Source organism: Anopheles darlingi, chromosome 3, assembly GCF_943734745.1.
Source record: "Anopheles darlingi chromosome 3, idAnoDarlMG_H_01, whole genome shotgun sequence".
Classification (NCBI taxonomy): Eukaryota; Metazoa; Arthropoda; class Insecta; order Diptera; family Culicidae; genus Anopheles; species Anopheles darlingi.
In genome coordinates this window covers 63,867,818-63,881,739 of record NC_064875.1, presented here as the reverse complement: position 1 = coordinate 63,881,739, position 13,922 = coordinate 63,867,818, and the positions used below count along the sequence as shown (strand labels likewise).

General features: G+C 48.6%; 1 protein-coding gene across 1 annotated transcript; it reads right to left on the bottom strand.

The window, feature by feature from the left end:
• Nucleotides 1–310: 310 nt before the first annotated feature.
• LOC125954497 (tetraspanin-1) lies at nucleotides 311–13,781 on the bottom strand. Its single transcript, XM_049684879.1, has 5 exons — nucleotides 13,428–13,781; nucleotides 3,685–3,873; nucleotides 3,436–3,615; nucleotides 3,185–3,361; nucleotides 311–975 (listed from the first exon to the last, which is right to left on the bottom strand). Exons 1-5 carry the CDS (start codon nucleotides 13,491–13,493, stop codon nucleotides 724–726), a joined length of 864 nt encoding a protein of 287 aa, XP_049540836.1. The 5' UTR covers nucleotides 13,494–13,781; the 3' UTR covers nucleotides 311–723.
• Between the last annotated feature and the right edge of the window lie 141 nt (nucleotides 13,782–13,922).

The following is a 13,922-nucleotide window of genomic DNA, read 5'->3' as shown; positions in this document are numbered from 1 at the left end:
TAGCATGTGTTGGAAGCAAGAGCGAATACAAGCTTATCCTCCTAGCGACGATGATTCACTGCTCGTTGTTTGAAGTGCTTGTTGATAAGATTGTTTGAAAACGTTACAAGTACATTCGAACCACCGACACCAGCCCGAGCGTTGCACTAGCGTTTTGTTGGGTGTTGCTTATCGGCTGAAAAATAACCTGACATTGTTTGTGCATCACCTACCACCACTACCACTCCAGGTTTTCCACTTCCTGGCAGTAAACACAATAATGAAGATGGATTTCGGATACTCTCGACCCCATGTACTTAGTCATCAAGCGTACTGTTTTACAACTAATTATATATTTTATATTCGATCATCAAAACTGTGCTGTCGAAACTATGGCCCCGCAACGCTTCTTCTTTGTCAGCCTCGGAGGAGCACAGCTTCACTTAAGTACATACTATACGACGGAATTACTCTAACGACCTAAGAGGAAGTATGCGAATGATTAAAAATGAAAAATGCCAACATTGCCTGCTCTTGTTCCCCATCCCATTTCGCTTTCGATAATTCTAAAAAAAACTTCAATCTGCCAGTGACCGCAACAGGTTGCGTCCACTGGTCTGCACTGTACGAGGTTCTGTGATAAAAGAACTAATCTTATTGGCACATTGGGGCCATGCTGCTGCTGCTGCTGCTGCTGCTGCTGCTGAGAGTTGAACCCGTCGACTCCAAACGGGGAGCCATGGTTCAATGAGTCGGCTTAATGACCGGTGGATCTACCCGTGGTACGACGGGTTTTAGCGGAATGGGAGGCTTTGTACTGCCGCTACTACTGCTACCGCTGTGTTGCGACGGGCGGGAGATGGTGGCCGGTGAAAGTGGTGTCAGCTGCTCGCGGGTACGCTTCACTCGTATCGACTGGTTATCACCGTTCGGCAGCATGATGATTGGTCGTCGTAGCAGTAACGTTAGCTGGATGACGCAAAATATGCCCAAACTCTGCAAGAAGTAGAGAGTAGCGAATAGTAAGAAGGCGAAGTCGGTTAAATTTGGAACAAACGGTTAAATTTGAAATTGCTGAAGTGCTGAAGCGAGAGTTCTAAACGCACGAAAGACGGGTAGATGGCGCCACTTCGGGCGTCTCACGCTCACTTCGGCTTATTTGCCTTTGGCTTCGGCTTTTTGAATTTGAAACGACCGTTAACGAACGGCCATGAACGCAGTTTTGAACAAATCTTCCCCAAAATTGAACCAAATATCCTTGAAAAGTTGTAGTTTAATATGACATTAACTTGAAAAAAATAAATTGAATGGTTTCTGCACTAAAAATCGTCAAAAATAATCCTTTTTGGTGCGTATAACTCTTATAACCACTCTTAGTAGAATTAAGTTGCCTTGTAAGTTGCGATAGCGACCAACGAGCACTACGAATATAGCAAGACGATCGCGGAAGATAATCTTCTTTTAGCAGTACATTTGTTAAAGCTGTTCCACCCCCGGGCCCCCTTTCTCTCCGTCTCGAAAACAAAGTCGAAGGCCATGGTATTGAAAGGAAAATCTCATGAAAGATGGCCGGCCGGCCAAGGCGATCGTAGAACGGCCGAACGAATAATGCCTTCTTGCGTTAGTATATTAGCGATGGTAGAATGTGGCGGCACGGGGCGGCCGAACGCTGTTTATTATTATTTTCTGCCCAACAAACGAGCGGGCCACCAAGCAAGCAAAGCCACGAACGCAAAAACCATTTCCCTCCCCAACTTTTTACCACACGAGATGTTTATAAACTGAGCGAAAACATTACCGTACAGCTACATACTACTAGCTGCGGTAGCGTGACTGTCTGCGTGTGGAATCTTCTGCTGGAGTCTGTTTATGTGTGCTTGGGATGGTCGGCAATCTATTTGTACACTTTTCCCGCGACCGCGTACAACAAAGAAAGAACAGACAACCAGCTGCGAAAAGGGGGGTTGAAGATTTGCACGGCAAGCCCATCCCTTGCAGACTTGAAAGACGACTTCCGCAAATGAAAACTGCTCCCAACTGCTCGGCAGGCGATATTGGGTGGCCACATCCTGTGTATCGTCTTCTTCAGGTGAGGTGAGTGCGTCTTAGGTATTTGTCAACTTGGAAATCGAATCCCCTCCCTACGGTGGTGGGTCAAAATGACGTCAATGCTGGCGGGATATCCCGTAAGCGCAACCCAACCATAGGAGAAACGACCGTACGAAACGAAACGCGTCTTAACAGATCTCAACGGAGCAGTAGCAACGGTTGGCAGTGTTCCATTAAACCAACCAGTAGACCAGGCCGCGGACCGGACCATGACCTATATTTACGCGGTATGCTCTAAGGACAACAAGACGGACTCTGTCTATCGTTATATGACCGCAACAAGGAGACAGTGAAATACCAAAACCATCCGACGGCACAACAATGATCGTATTGTGGATGGTCTTCAGCCTGCTGCTTGACTGAGTTTGCTATCACTCAAAGTCGTGTGGCCACTAAATCAGTAAGCAATCGGCGACGTGGTGCTGGTGGTGGTGGTGGCGATGATTGGGTGGGGTATACCGAGGAATGAAAAGCATTTACGCCATACATTTTCCCGACACATTCTGAGTCTGAGTCCATGCCCACACACATACACAAACGCGTGCGCTCCCCAGCAACCATTTCTAGCAGCTGTGGACTACTGAAACCTCATCGTCGTGACGTCGCCAACTTGATCATCGTCGTCGCCATAGGTTGCCCGAGCGACGATCATAAACAGAGGGTAGCATTTTATTTTTGTCCACGACCACAGTGTGTACCAGCATGGCGCAGAGGCCCAGAGGGCGCATAAGACAGATGCTGCAACTCGGTAAACGTGATTCCACCTTTCCCTCCTCCCCGTCCGTGTGGTGTGAAGTATAAATAATCTATTCATTATTTTGAAATCCATCCCAACGTGTGAATGAATGGCAAGATGTGGGGTAAGGAAAAAAATGGAATGGGTTTCTGAATTGCCGTGCGCGTGGGATGTCTCTATGCGTCCTCTACTGGGTGTGGCGGCGAGTGACTAATTTTCATAATTAGCCTTCCCGTTCATTTATCGCACAGAAGAGATTTATCTCTCATTATCAGGGTTACGCATCACAACGACAGGGGCAGATTTAAGCGACGACAACATTCTTACGCCCCTCTTCACCACTCCAAAAGATATGCGTACCTGTATGAGGGCGGAACAGATCGCGACGACAGCGACTCGAACCATGTTCATCTCCATGCTACGCACGTACACGTGCATACAGCCGGCACTGTGGAGTTCCCTGTTAACTGGATCGTAACAGGACCGCGGGAAAGAGTTCTTGTAGTCATGCAAACTGTTGGATCCGCAGCAATGGAACTGAAATGACAGAGGCCACAAGTGAGCATATGTATCGTTGAATCGCACGCGATCGTTGTGTACACTGTACTTACATCACGCTGCAATCGATTCCAGATGTGGGTCGGATCGGGTGGCGCCTGATGAGCCACAAACTCGGCATGGCTGGCCTCGATCGCCAACTCGGCCGGTACGATCAGGTGTACTTTGGTGGCCACCGACCAGCCACTAACTAAGAATAAGATCACAATGAGCAGCACCTGGAACGCACAGAACTGCAAAGAAAGAGAGTTAATACGGATGATCACCGACATTTGTGGTTGGCAGTCCAATGTGCCGCTTACCGTTCCTAGGTAACATCGGTGCTTCCGGCTAGTCGACGTCCAGCCAAAGTAGCAGAGCAGCTGTGAGATGATTCCGAGCCCGATCAGCACGGCGTACGGTTCCCAGAACTGGTTCTTCACGATCTGCGAGTACTGTCGATGGTTCCAGAGCAGAAATGCTCCGATAACCAGCTGGGCGCTACCGCATATCTGCAAAGGCATCGCACAATGTCAGCAGCACAGACAGACAAATTAAGAGCCAAACTTTGTATCAAACTAAAGATAGAATGCAATCGAGAGGTCGGAGAAATCTCCCCGGGAGTATCTCATCATTCGCTGTTGCAGTCGAGTGAAATGTGATCCGCTTGTGGGGGAGAATAGATAATTAGCGAGAGTTCATAAATTCCTGGTCGTAGCGGCGATGGTGCCGGTGATGATGATGATTCTGTTGTGCACTGACGACTCTGCGCCAAGTAGCATAAACAAACTCGTGAAACGTTTTCACCACCTAGTAATAGCAGCCAGCAGCATCAGGACGACTTAGAAGAGTTCGTAAGTTTTGTATAAACAATCGTTTTCGGAGACGGAACGTATACGACGATGGACGGACGGATTTATCCGGGACAAAGGCGGGTGGCAAAGCAAAGCAGTGGATGAACCAAAACCCATCTCTTCTAATGAGGTGCCCACGTTAATAGGCGAAACACGGACTCTACTCTATTTAGCGCTCTCTCCGTGTTCCGCTGGTGTTGTAACTTTGGTGACGAAAAGGAAAATCGTGCTGCGTTATGTTTTGCGAAACGAAACCCTGGGCTCCCCTTTCCACACCGGTCCTGCCGTGTTCTTTGTGTGATTGACGATCGGTCGGTCATTTGCCAGGGAGGCGTAGTATGAGCAGGGTTCAGGCGACAAATGGTGACGGATTGCTGACAGGAAGATAGTTTTGGGCAGGGTTTAAAAGTTTCCATTACGCAACCACGACCAGAGTGCATTGGCAGCAGAAGTGCAATTAACCCCGATGGCCGATGGTCACACAGGAGGCCGTTCTCGGTTTAATTTCAGCATTTTAGAAACTACATCACAGTAGTCACAGATCGTTTTAGGTTGTTGGCTTTCTGGTTGAACTTCTATGCAACAATTCATAATTTTGACCTCAATTTTACAATTTATCTCCAACGCTTGTACCTAATCGAGAGAACTAGAATCGCCTCACAGCATTTAGAGCACCTGGTAGTCGTACTTTTCCATCCAGCCTCGTTGACGCTTATCAAGCATAAACAGATCGTTTAAATGTTTGAATGCTGATTAACCCACAAACAACTGCTGATGGCTGGTACACGATTCGTGGCATCATGAGTAACGGACCAAATAAACCCATCACTATTAAGCTCCGATGGTGGTGTCGGGGAGCAGTAATTCCCACATAATGCCATTCGATTGAGCGATCACCGTTATATGCCAAAGCATGATGATCCCCCCGGACGAACAACCACCATCGAGAACCTCATGGAATGTAACCCAATCTGCCAACTAGTAGCGTGTCCGCGAAGCTTTCACAGTCTCATCACGTCCCCATTTGTGTGCCGGCATGCCGTCGGCTTTGGTTTGCTAGTTTGTCGAAGGCTGCTTGCTAGACTGCTAGCGATGCAAAACTCCGGCAAGAATTGGTAACATAATCCGCAACGGAAACATCATTCAGCGCGCGTACCGTTCGTGCGGTTGCCGGTCCGTGGACCATTCGTGGGGATGTTGAGTGTTACCAACTAGCGAAAACTAACCATCCCAACGAAAGCCTTACCACATGTACACATACTCAGCGACATGTGCTCTCATTCATGATCCGGGAGGGGGTCGCATGCATAATGCATGTCGTTCTGTTGTTATTGCGACACCACCAACATCCATAGTTCGCGGTTTTGCATGATTTTTAGTAACGTCAACCATGGTTGCCATCCTCGCCGCCAGTCCTCGCTCTCGTGATGATGCCGAATATAGTAGGCCGAGACGAACGAAAGCTCATCGAGTTTGAATGCCTGGTGGTCCTCCAGATCCAGAGGAATTGTTTTGAAAATTTGTTTCCAAATTGTATCAACAACCTCTTAATAAACTTCTCTGCGTGCTGCTTGCAACTGTGCGTAGGAAATGTTTTCATCACGGGAATATGAGGGTGTTTTGGAATTCCACACACTTTATGGCGGTTACCATATGACCTCGATCGATACACGTGACCTGCGGATCGAGGAGGTTTGTAGAGGATTGCGAATAGCATCCACGAAATCGCCCTGCATTTTAAATATAGATTTAAAATCCATTAGATTGCAGCTCGAGAGGTCTTTTCTTTTCTTAGCAACAAGTTTTATTCAAATAGAAAATTAATGCTACTTAAAGCACCGTTGATGACTCAAGTTGCGTCTTCATTAACATCTTTACGGTATCGTCCTTTTGATCAAACCGTTCCCCACCCGCTATAATAATGTGAGCTCGTCTCCATATGCTTTCCTCAGTTCCCTCTGCACAAAATCTCGATTCTCTCGAAACGAACGGCCAAGAATTAGAGCATCTCGATAGGCGCCTATCGCTCGCTTGTGTCAAGTGGCGGATCATTTCCAAGACGATTTTTCTTATCCATTCCATTTCATCCACACATGCAAATCATTAACCAACCCGTCCGTCCCCGCGCCGGCAAACCCAAGTGAAGCAACAACAAAAAACGTGATTCTTCACGTGCTCACTGGCGGAGGAAGATGGGTTCCTCTCTCGCGCCGGCTCTTGATCTCAACGGATCTGGTATAGGTTTGTTTGAAAATTTATTAGCCCAACACAGGCTCTCTACTCCTCCTCTCTGGTGCAGACTGGTGGGCCGTAGTGGCTTCATTTTCTAATCTTAGACGAACGCACACCGACCACGAGCACGAGCAAATCAGCTTCTGGCTGGCTGGCATCGTTCGTCGCGAGAGTGGGGATCAAATTAAAGTTATGAAAAAAAGGAAGGAGGGTGTGAGGGGACGCCATCGGTATCGACTAAATTCATCCTTAATGGTGCACTTCACCGCTCGCGACGACGACCTGCATCTGCGGCGGACATAGATGACAACACCAGATGGAACGGGCAGAAAAACCCGGTTAAATCTGCGATTCGACGACGGGACCCGCCGCCGTTTTGCAGCAAATGATCTGTGAGTTATAAATCATCTTCGTTTGGCACCGGTGCGCGCCATCGTGGCCCAAGTAGCGCGGTGACCAAATCCGTAAATTCCATTACACCGCTCCACGGACTCCAAAAAAAGAACGGCACATCACACACCCATGTCCGGACACGATCATAAACGAGTCCATAATAAGTGTCTAGCATAAAATTATAGAACGACAATAAACCTCGGAAAAACACTTCCAAAGCACCAGCTACAGCTGCAGTAACACCGCGAGATCGTTGATCGTTTATAGGTTGTTCGCGTTTGTGTAAACTCGTGCCTATCGGACAATCACATTAAGATTCGTCCAAATACACGAGTGCTCATGAGATTTTAGAGAGGTCCATTTCCTTCCGGAACACGCCCTTCACACACACACACTGCATGGTATCACGCGCTTTGATGGCTTCCGGGGGGTAGGGATGATGTTCAATTGTATCACGCAGACGAGAGGCACCCTAGTAAAATGTAAAATCTTTCCTGTAAAAGCGCCGGATAAAAGCCAAAAACCCATCAGTTTTTGAATACGTTTCCGCTTTGGCGTCAGTAGCACAGCGCAGTAAATTGGGGCATTAGAGTTTTCGGGGATGGCGGCCTCCGATAGTTTAATGCTATGAACCAGTTAGTTCAGCTGTACTATACAGCGTAAAATCCCTAAAACTAATCGTTCACTTTCTGCCCTGAAGGAACGTGTGCGTCTTGCGAAGAAACAGCCCTTTCCATTCAGCGATTGGAAGGTGCATTTCAGTTGATGATGACACGGGTAAACGCCCTTCGAGGGTTTCCTCTTGCTCTGCCTCGAGACAGTTCGCCCTCAATCACCCTTGGCTAAACTTAGACAGACTTCGTCAGACGGACTCTCTATGGTTCCATCAGCTGGTGGTGGGATGCTTCCTGTGGTGCCCTAGTACAGATACTCAACCCCACAGGCTGTGTACTAGACGTGCACAGACGCAATGTTCGATTCTTCGGCCTTCTTCGATTCGGCGAAAACTGAAGCCGTGCATCCAAAGCGAAGTAGTTTGTTGGCAGCGACGCAGCGACGACTCAGGGCGAAATCTGGACTGAAAATGTTTATTTTTACTGCCACGCAGCCGTTGCCGCCGGAGGGAGTAGAAGTCAACTACATACACGCTTCTGTGATCTTCGATGTCGGTGTCCGGACAGTGCAGAGTAGCAGCAGCAGCAGCAGTATCTTCCTTCGAACTACGTTTGTTTGGTGTTTGATAGTAGCGAATACGGAAAATATTATCCTCTTGCCTCCGGGGTCCACCGGGTACACAGTGCCAAAAAACACACTAACGTTCGACGGCAGGAGGACAAACCCTGCTCCTCTTTCTCTGTCGGTTGGGACCTTTGAGAAAGCAAACACCGTATATGGCCGCGGGCAGTAAACACTCCCACGGAAAAAAGCGGAAAGGATTTCGCACCTCGAGCGAGGGACAGAGGATGGAGCATAAATCTCATAAACACCGGAAGTAACAAGTCGCCCGGGACCACCCTCTGTCCTTTGATGTTTCGATTCGAACGCTCAATAATGGGTGCGGCCATTCGTGTTCCGATACTTCCTACAAATGGTGACACCCGTTAATAATTTAACGCCACAGCAGCACGGAGTTTGCAGATTGTTAGGAGCCAATTCTCGCCCTCCAAAAGCAGCGGAGAAGCCGCCGGGAACACATAAGAAATGGAATCGGTTTCGTTTGATCTTAACGTACGCTTGTTTAGACAATTTGCACCTTCGGAAAAGGAGAAAACATTGGCCATTTATCAGAAATGGCTTTCGGGTGCCAATCGTTAGTTAACAAGCCATTGGCATGTACCATATGGCAGCGAGCTCTGAAAGCCATCATGAGCCCTGTCTGGTCAAGGTTAATGGCATGCAAAATGCCACTTAATTATGCGTTAATGGAGGCAAACCTCTGGAGCCCTCATGGTGCACTCTGAGTATTAGTTCGTCAAACAAGCTTCTGCAGATTCTGCCCGAGTCGACAAATTCGATTCTATGCGTCCTCGGAGCTGCTCTTATGTTCATAGACGATCCATTCAGACCGTACGGCAATTGGCTCTTCAGTTAGCCCTTTGAAACGCATCATCAAACACGACTCTATGCTCCCGATAATCACAAGCACCGAGACCGGCGACCACTTCGTTATTACTTCATTGCAGTCAAAAGATGGTCCTGGAAGACTCCTTCAACGGCAGAATAGACTATGGGCGGGCAGATAGTACGCAGTAGCAGCACCATCCTCCTCCAGACGATGACGACGAATCTCTACGCTGCACTTCGCAGCAACGCAAAGGCATCGCATCCCTCCTACCTCCAAAAGGATGGTTTCAATGTGTTTCCTGGCGTCCCTACGCCGTTGGGGCGGTCCTGTTACCGGAAAAAGAACCGGAAAGGAGGTGGGTAATTTATTAAATACTGCGCAAATCGTCGCATCCCTCTCTCTGTGCTGTGCTGTGCGTGCCACCCCGAGAGTTTATTGCGCGTTCTATTCGAGGCGTCTGTTGTGTGCTTCTTTGTAGAACGGAGAATTCGATTATGTGACCACGTGCAAACTCCGTTTCGAGGGTGCGTTCCGTCCTTTTAGGGGTGCGTTTTACACAGGATAAGTGCGGATTTTCATCGCGCATAAACGAGCGGGAAAGAAGAGAGAGAGAGAGATGATATATTTTAACAGTTTGCAAACGGCCGCGAGGCTATGGCGAGGGTTTGGCATCAATCTTATTGCAAAATATGGACCCATGCTGCGTGGTCGTCATCATGCCTGCTGTCGTTTGTGCATAAAAATTCAAAAATTGTGTAGCGTTTTTGTGTGAGAAGGCCGCGGAGAGATCATAGCAACCACCATCTGCAAAGCAAGCGTCAGTGGCAAGCGAAGCGAAGAAGATGATGACAATTTCACTTAGTACAGTGGTTGGTTCTCATCCCGCCCCGCCGCGTTTTTCCCGATGGCCAACAGCTGCAAACGCAATTCTGGAGCGGAATTCGTTACATATGTTAAGCACTACCCCACCAAATGCCATTGTGTGTCGTGTTCTTCGTCTAATGCAAACCATTCGTCCGCTTCTCGACTTTTGACCTGAACACCACGCTAGAAGCATCCTCGAGTCCAATGCCTCGAAACAAAAGTACCAGTAAGTGAGCGAGCCGAAGCTCTTGTGCTGCTGTTATCTGCTTGGTGCCTTGCCCTTTTTTGTAGCCGAAACTGACCATCCGGCCAAAGAGATGATCATAATTTGGACCAACTCCAAGACTCCCGAACAACTGGCCCAACCATTGGTCACCACCATCCCCAGGGTGTGCGCCACGGATGGCTGGTTTGGCTGTAATGTTTAGAGTAGTAATCCTCCGGGGCTCGAAAAGCTGGGTTCTCCACGAGATATGAATCGCGCGCGCGGCGTTGGGAGGCGCAATTCGGGAGGAACGTCGACCACAAGACTCGATGTGCGATGGAATTATTTTTTATCTCTAATACATGCTGAGAATTATGATTTTTTTCTCGTCCTCGTCGGTGGGGAGACAGCTTAACTGAATTAAACGATGGCGAGGATGGCCGATAGGAGCGAGACGAGAAGCACAGAGCCAAGGGGAAACGATAGCGTAGAGTCGAGCAGCCGAACCGAAACCGAAAGAGGATACAAATCGTGCTGTGGCGGGAAAAGGGAATGGAATGGAAAACAAGGATTAATGCTCTCGGACCTCACACTACCCCACGATAATCCTTGTCCCCCCGGCCGGCTCATGGGCCGGCCAGACTAGCCACTTCATTCTCTGTAGGGCTTCATCATCATCATCATCATCATCAACACTAGCGTGCTTCACAGCCGAAACACAATCATTAACCGGCTCTGTCCTTTTCCCATGTGTGCTCTGGTTTCTTGAGAGATCTGCTACTGCTGCTGTTGCTGCTGCTGCTGGCTTCACAATGCAATGCTATGAGTTGGAAAATTGCGAATTATAGCGAGGCACGGACTAGTCGGGCTAGTCTTCTCGAGTCTCGGGGAGCCGAGTCCTGTTGTCATTATCTTTAACCCACTCCCAATGCGTGGCTGGAACACCATAATTAGAAGGGGTTGAAAGTCCGTCGAGAATTTGGTCTGACCAAAAGCACCCGGCGCCCCCGGTCACGATAATGACGTGTCACGCTGCTGCTGCGCGGTGTGGCTTTCGTTGTTCAACAGCAATGATAAGAGAGTATTGTGTTCCCTCCTACCCCCCCCCCCCCCCCTTTCCTGGGTGCTAGATGCTTAGGAAATGGAAAGACAGCAATTGCGCGGGCTCCGATAAGCACGGGCGTTGCATTTGTCTTCTTCTAGAGACCATGGCCACTCCACGGTTCTCCGCTGCTCCGGGTTCGTCGTGTTCTTCGTTTTTTTTATCTGTTTTTTTTGGGGTAGGTTGGCCCAACGTCGAGGCCAAGACCTGCAAGAGCGATGGACGGAATGAATGTTTATGGCATGCGTCAACCAACGCCAACTTGTGGGGAGGTGAAGAAGTGATATCAGGTATGCCATCCGTCCCCAAGACAAGGGATGAGGGAGCGGAGCAGAGATTAGGATGTATTTCTAGGTGTTTCAACACGTGGTGTGGTCCGTTCTCGGAAGTACAAATGAGTTAATCAGCATCAGCGACTGCCAGGGTGGTCTCCCCTGCATGGGGCTGGGGCCTACTACAGAGTTTTATTTGTGTTTAGCCATCGTTTTGCAGCAGCATGATCGACAACAATCATGCAGCAAGCCACGAAGAGTTGGGAAGCTCTTCATGGGTGGGAAAAGCCCTGTTGTGGCTTCTTCTTGGGCCGTTGTTTATGTCTCGCATTCCAGACGACGTGTTCGATTCGATAATGCGCGTTTTTAAACAATCAGTCCGATGATTATACTCTGAAAGAACGTTGCCATCTACGTCGAAACTGATGGTCTTTGGTGCAATTGACTGGAACAAAAATAGCTACTACTTTGATTTAATTTTAAGAACGGATTTTTCTTAATTCGGTTACGAGGCATTGATTGTACTGAACCTTTCTGTGGGGTTGCAAGATCAAGAATCTCGTGCCGTGAAATCGTTTTGCAGGAATTCGGCATCAAATTCCGTGGGAATCGAGCATCGTTTGTTTTATAATTAGCTTCTCGATTCATCACTCCGTTGTCACAGAGCCAGCAGCAGAGCGTGCAGTTCGGCGAATCGAAGGGTTGGGGTTGTTGGGGAGGGATGATGAAAACCACAATTTTCCAGTCAAAAACCCACACGCAAGACATGACATGTGGCTTCTATTTTTGTGTACTCCCAAGGGGGGATGGATATGGAGGGAAAAGACAGTGCCATTAGCAATTTCCGTAACAATTATTTTCAAAGAATCCACAAACCACACCCCGCCCGCCGTCAACCGTTGTTTTGCGGTGCCCCTCTAGTGTCTCTGTGTGCACCGAGAACAATCGGAGTTTAGCGAAGCGTAACCATAACTGTACGGTTGCTATACACACAACGGCGATCGCGAAAGGGGTGTGGAAAAGGGGAGTTGATGTCTCTTTGCTACACCCCCATATCCACGAGCACAAGCCTCCAATGATCATGCCAAATGGGCTCCGCACTTTTTCTTCGCCGAATCTTTTATGTTTTATTGACTTTAACACTTGGGGGTTTGGAAAAACATGTGGAGAAACATTTTAAACTACGTTAAACGTCGTATTTTCAGGATATCTTCAAAAATGGATTCATTCTCCATTCGAAGTTCGAATGTTAAAGCCTTTATGGACTATATTGTCAAGGTTCAACATTACTTAAAAATATAAAGAGTAAATGTCACGCCTTAGTTTCTCCGAACAACCGCAATGCTGCCCTTGAAGGGCACATCACCCCCTCCGTTGAATCATAAGGGTCCCGCAGCACAAAACAAGGTACAGGTGTGATAATGCACACCAACACAAATGGATACCCGTTGCACTCAGCCACGCACACGTATCCGCACGATTTTTTAAAAGGGAAAACACCTGAGAAAGCATAAAAGGCATGCTGGATCGAAGTTGCCTGAGCCGGTTCCATGGCGGGATGCGATTGCCTTGCTCGCTCGCTCACCTTCCCGTGTGCTCGCTCACTCACCTGGAAGGTGCGTCGTCCGCTTACCTGGCGTCCGTAAAGAGGTCTTTAGATTAAATTAACTTCAAACCGGCACCAATACACAGAGGCAGACGTAAGAAAATGTAGCAAAGTATGAGTACGGCCTGAATGAAGGGAGCTGACGACGCAAATCGATGCAGCTTGCGATCGCTTGGAATGCGACGATCATTCAATGGGGGGGCCAAACGGACCAATTATGATAATTTCTGCAAAAACTACACGCTTTACTAGACGCAGGATTGCACAACAAACACACTGCCAACGAGGATCGGGGTCGCGCACAACCATCTTTGGACACTTTTTTCTTTCCCCGTGCAACTTTTATGGCCCTGATGCTGCTGCTGCTGATGGTAAGCCGTGATCACTTGGAAGGGAAGAAAAAAAGAGGGATTTTTCTCCGACGCTCGTTGCACTACCCTAAACCGGAACGGAACGGGAACCACCAAACTCACCGATATGAGAATCACATAGGTGTACACCAGATACTTGAAACATTTGATACGAGCAGATAGACGCATCTTGCTGCTGCTGCTGCTGCCTTGATTGCTCTCCGTTTTTCTCAAAACATTCGAACCGAACGCGCCCTAGTAGACGGCCACTTTCACAGAACTACGTGTTAGCAGCATACTTGACGAATGATCCGGACTTTTGCTTTTGAAAATACGTAAAACCGATTTGAAACCTTCACGTGCGTGCGTGCCGTGCGTCCAGACGGTCCGCGTGATTGTCGAAGACTGGTTGCTGGGGGCGCTAGTGTTGTCGACGGTGCGCCTGCCCTTCACGTGCGCGTACCTCGTGCGTGCGTGTCGCGTCGTGCGTTTGTCTGCGGTGTACCGTTGTTGATCTGGGATCGCCGGAGACGGCGCGCCGTGGTTGCCATTTATTACGGTGCACCCCACATGGTGGCAGTCAAGCGTAGCGTAGCGAGACGAAATTGTGGGAGGGGA

Coding starts and splice junctions, on each gene's coding strand:
- LOC125954497 (XM_049684879.1), bottom strand. CDS start 13,493: ATGCGTCTATCTGCTCGTATCAAATGTTTCAAGTATCTGGTGTACACC. Junction 3,616..3,684: donor ACCGATGTTACCTAGGAACG/GTAAGCGGCACA, acceptor CTTTCTTTGCAG/TTCTGTGCGTTCCAGGTGCT. Junction 976..3,184: donor TCTGTTCCGCCCTCATACAG/GTACGCATATCT, acceptor TACTTCTTGCAG/AGTTTGGGCATATTTTGCGT.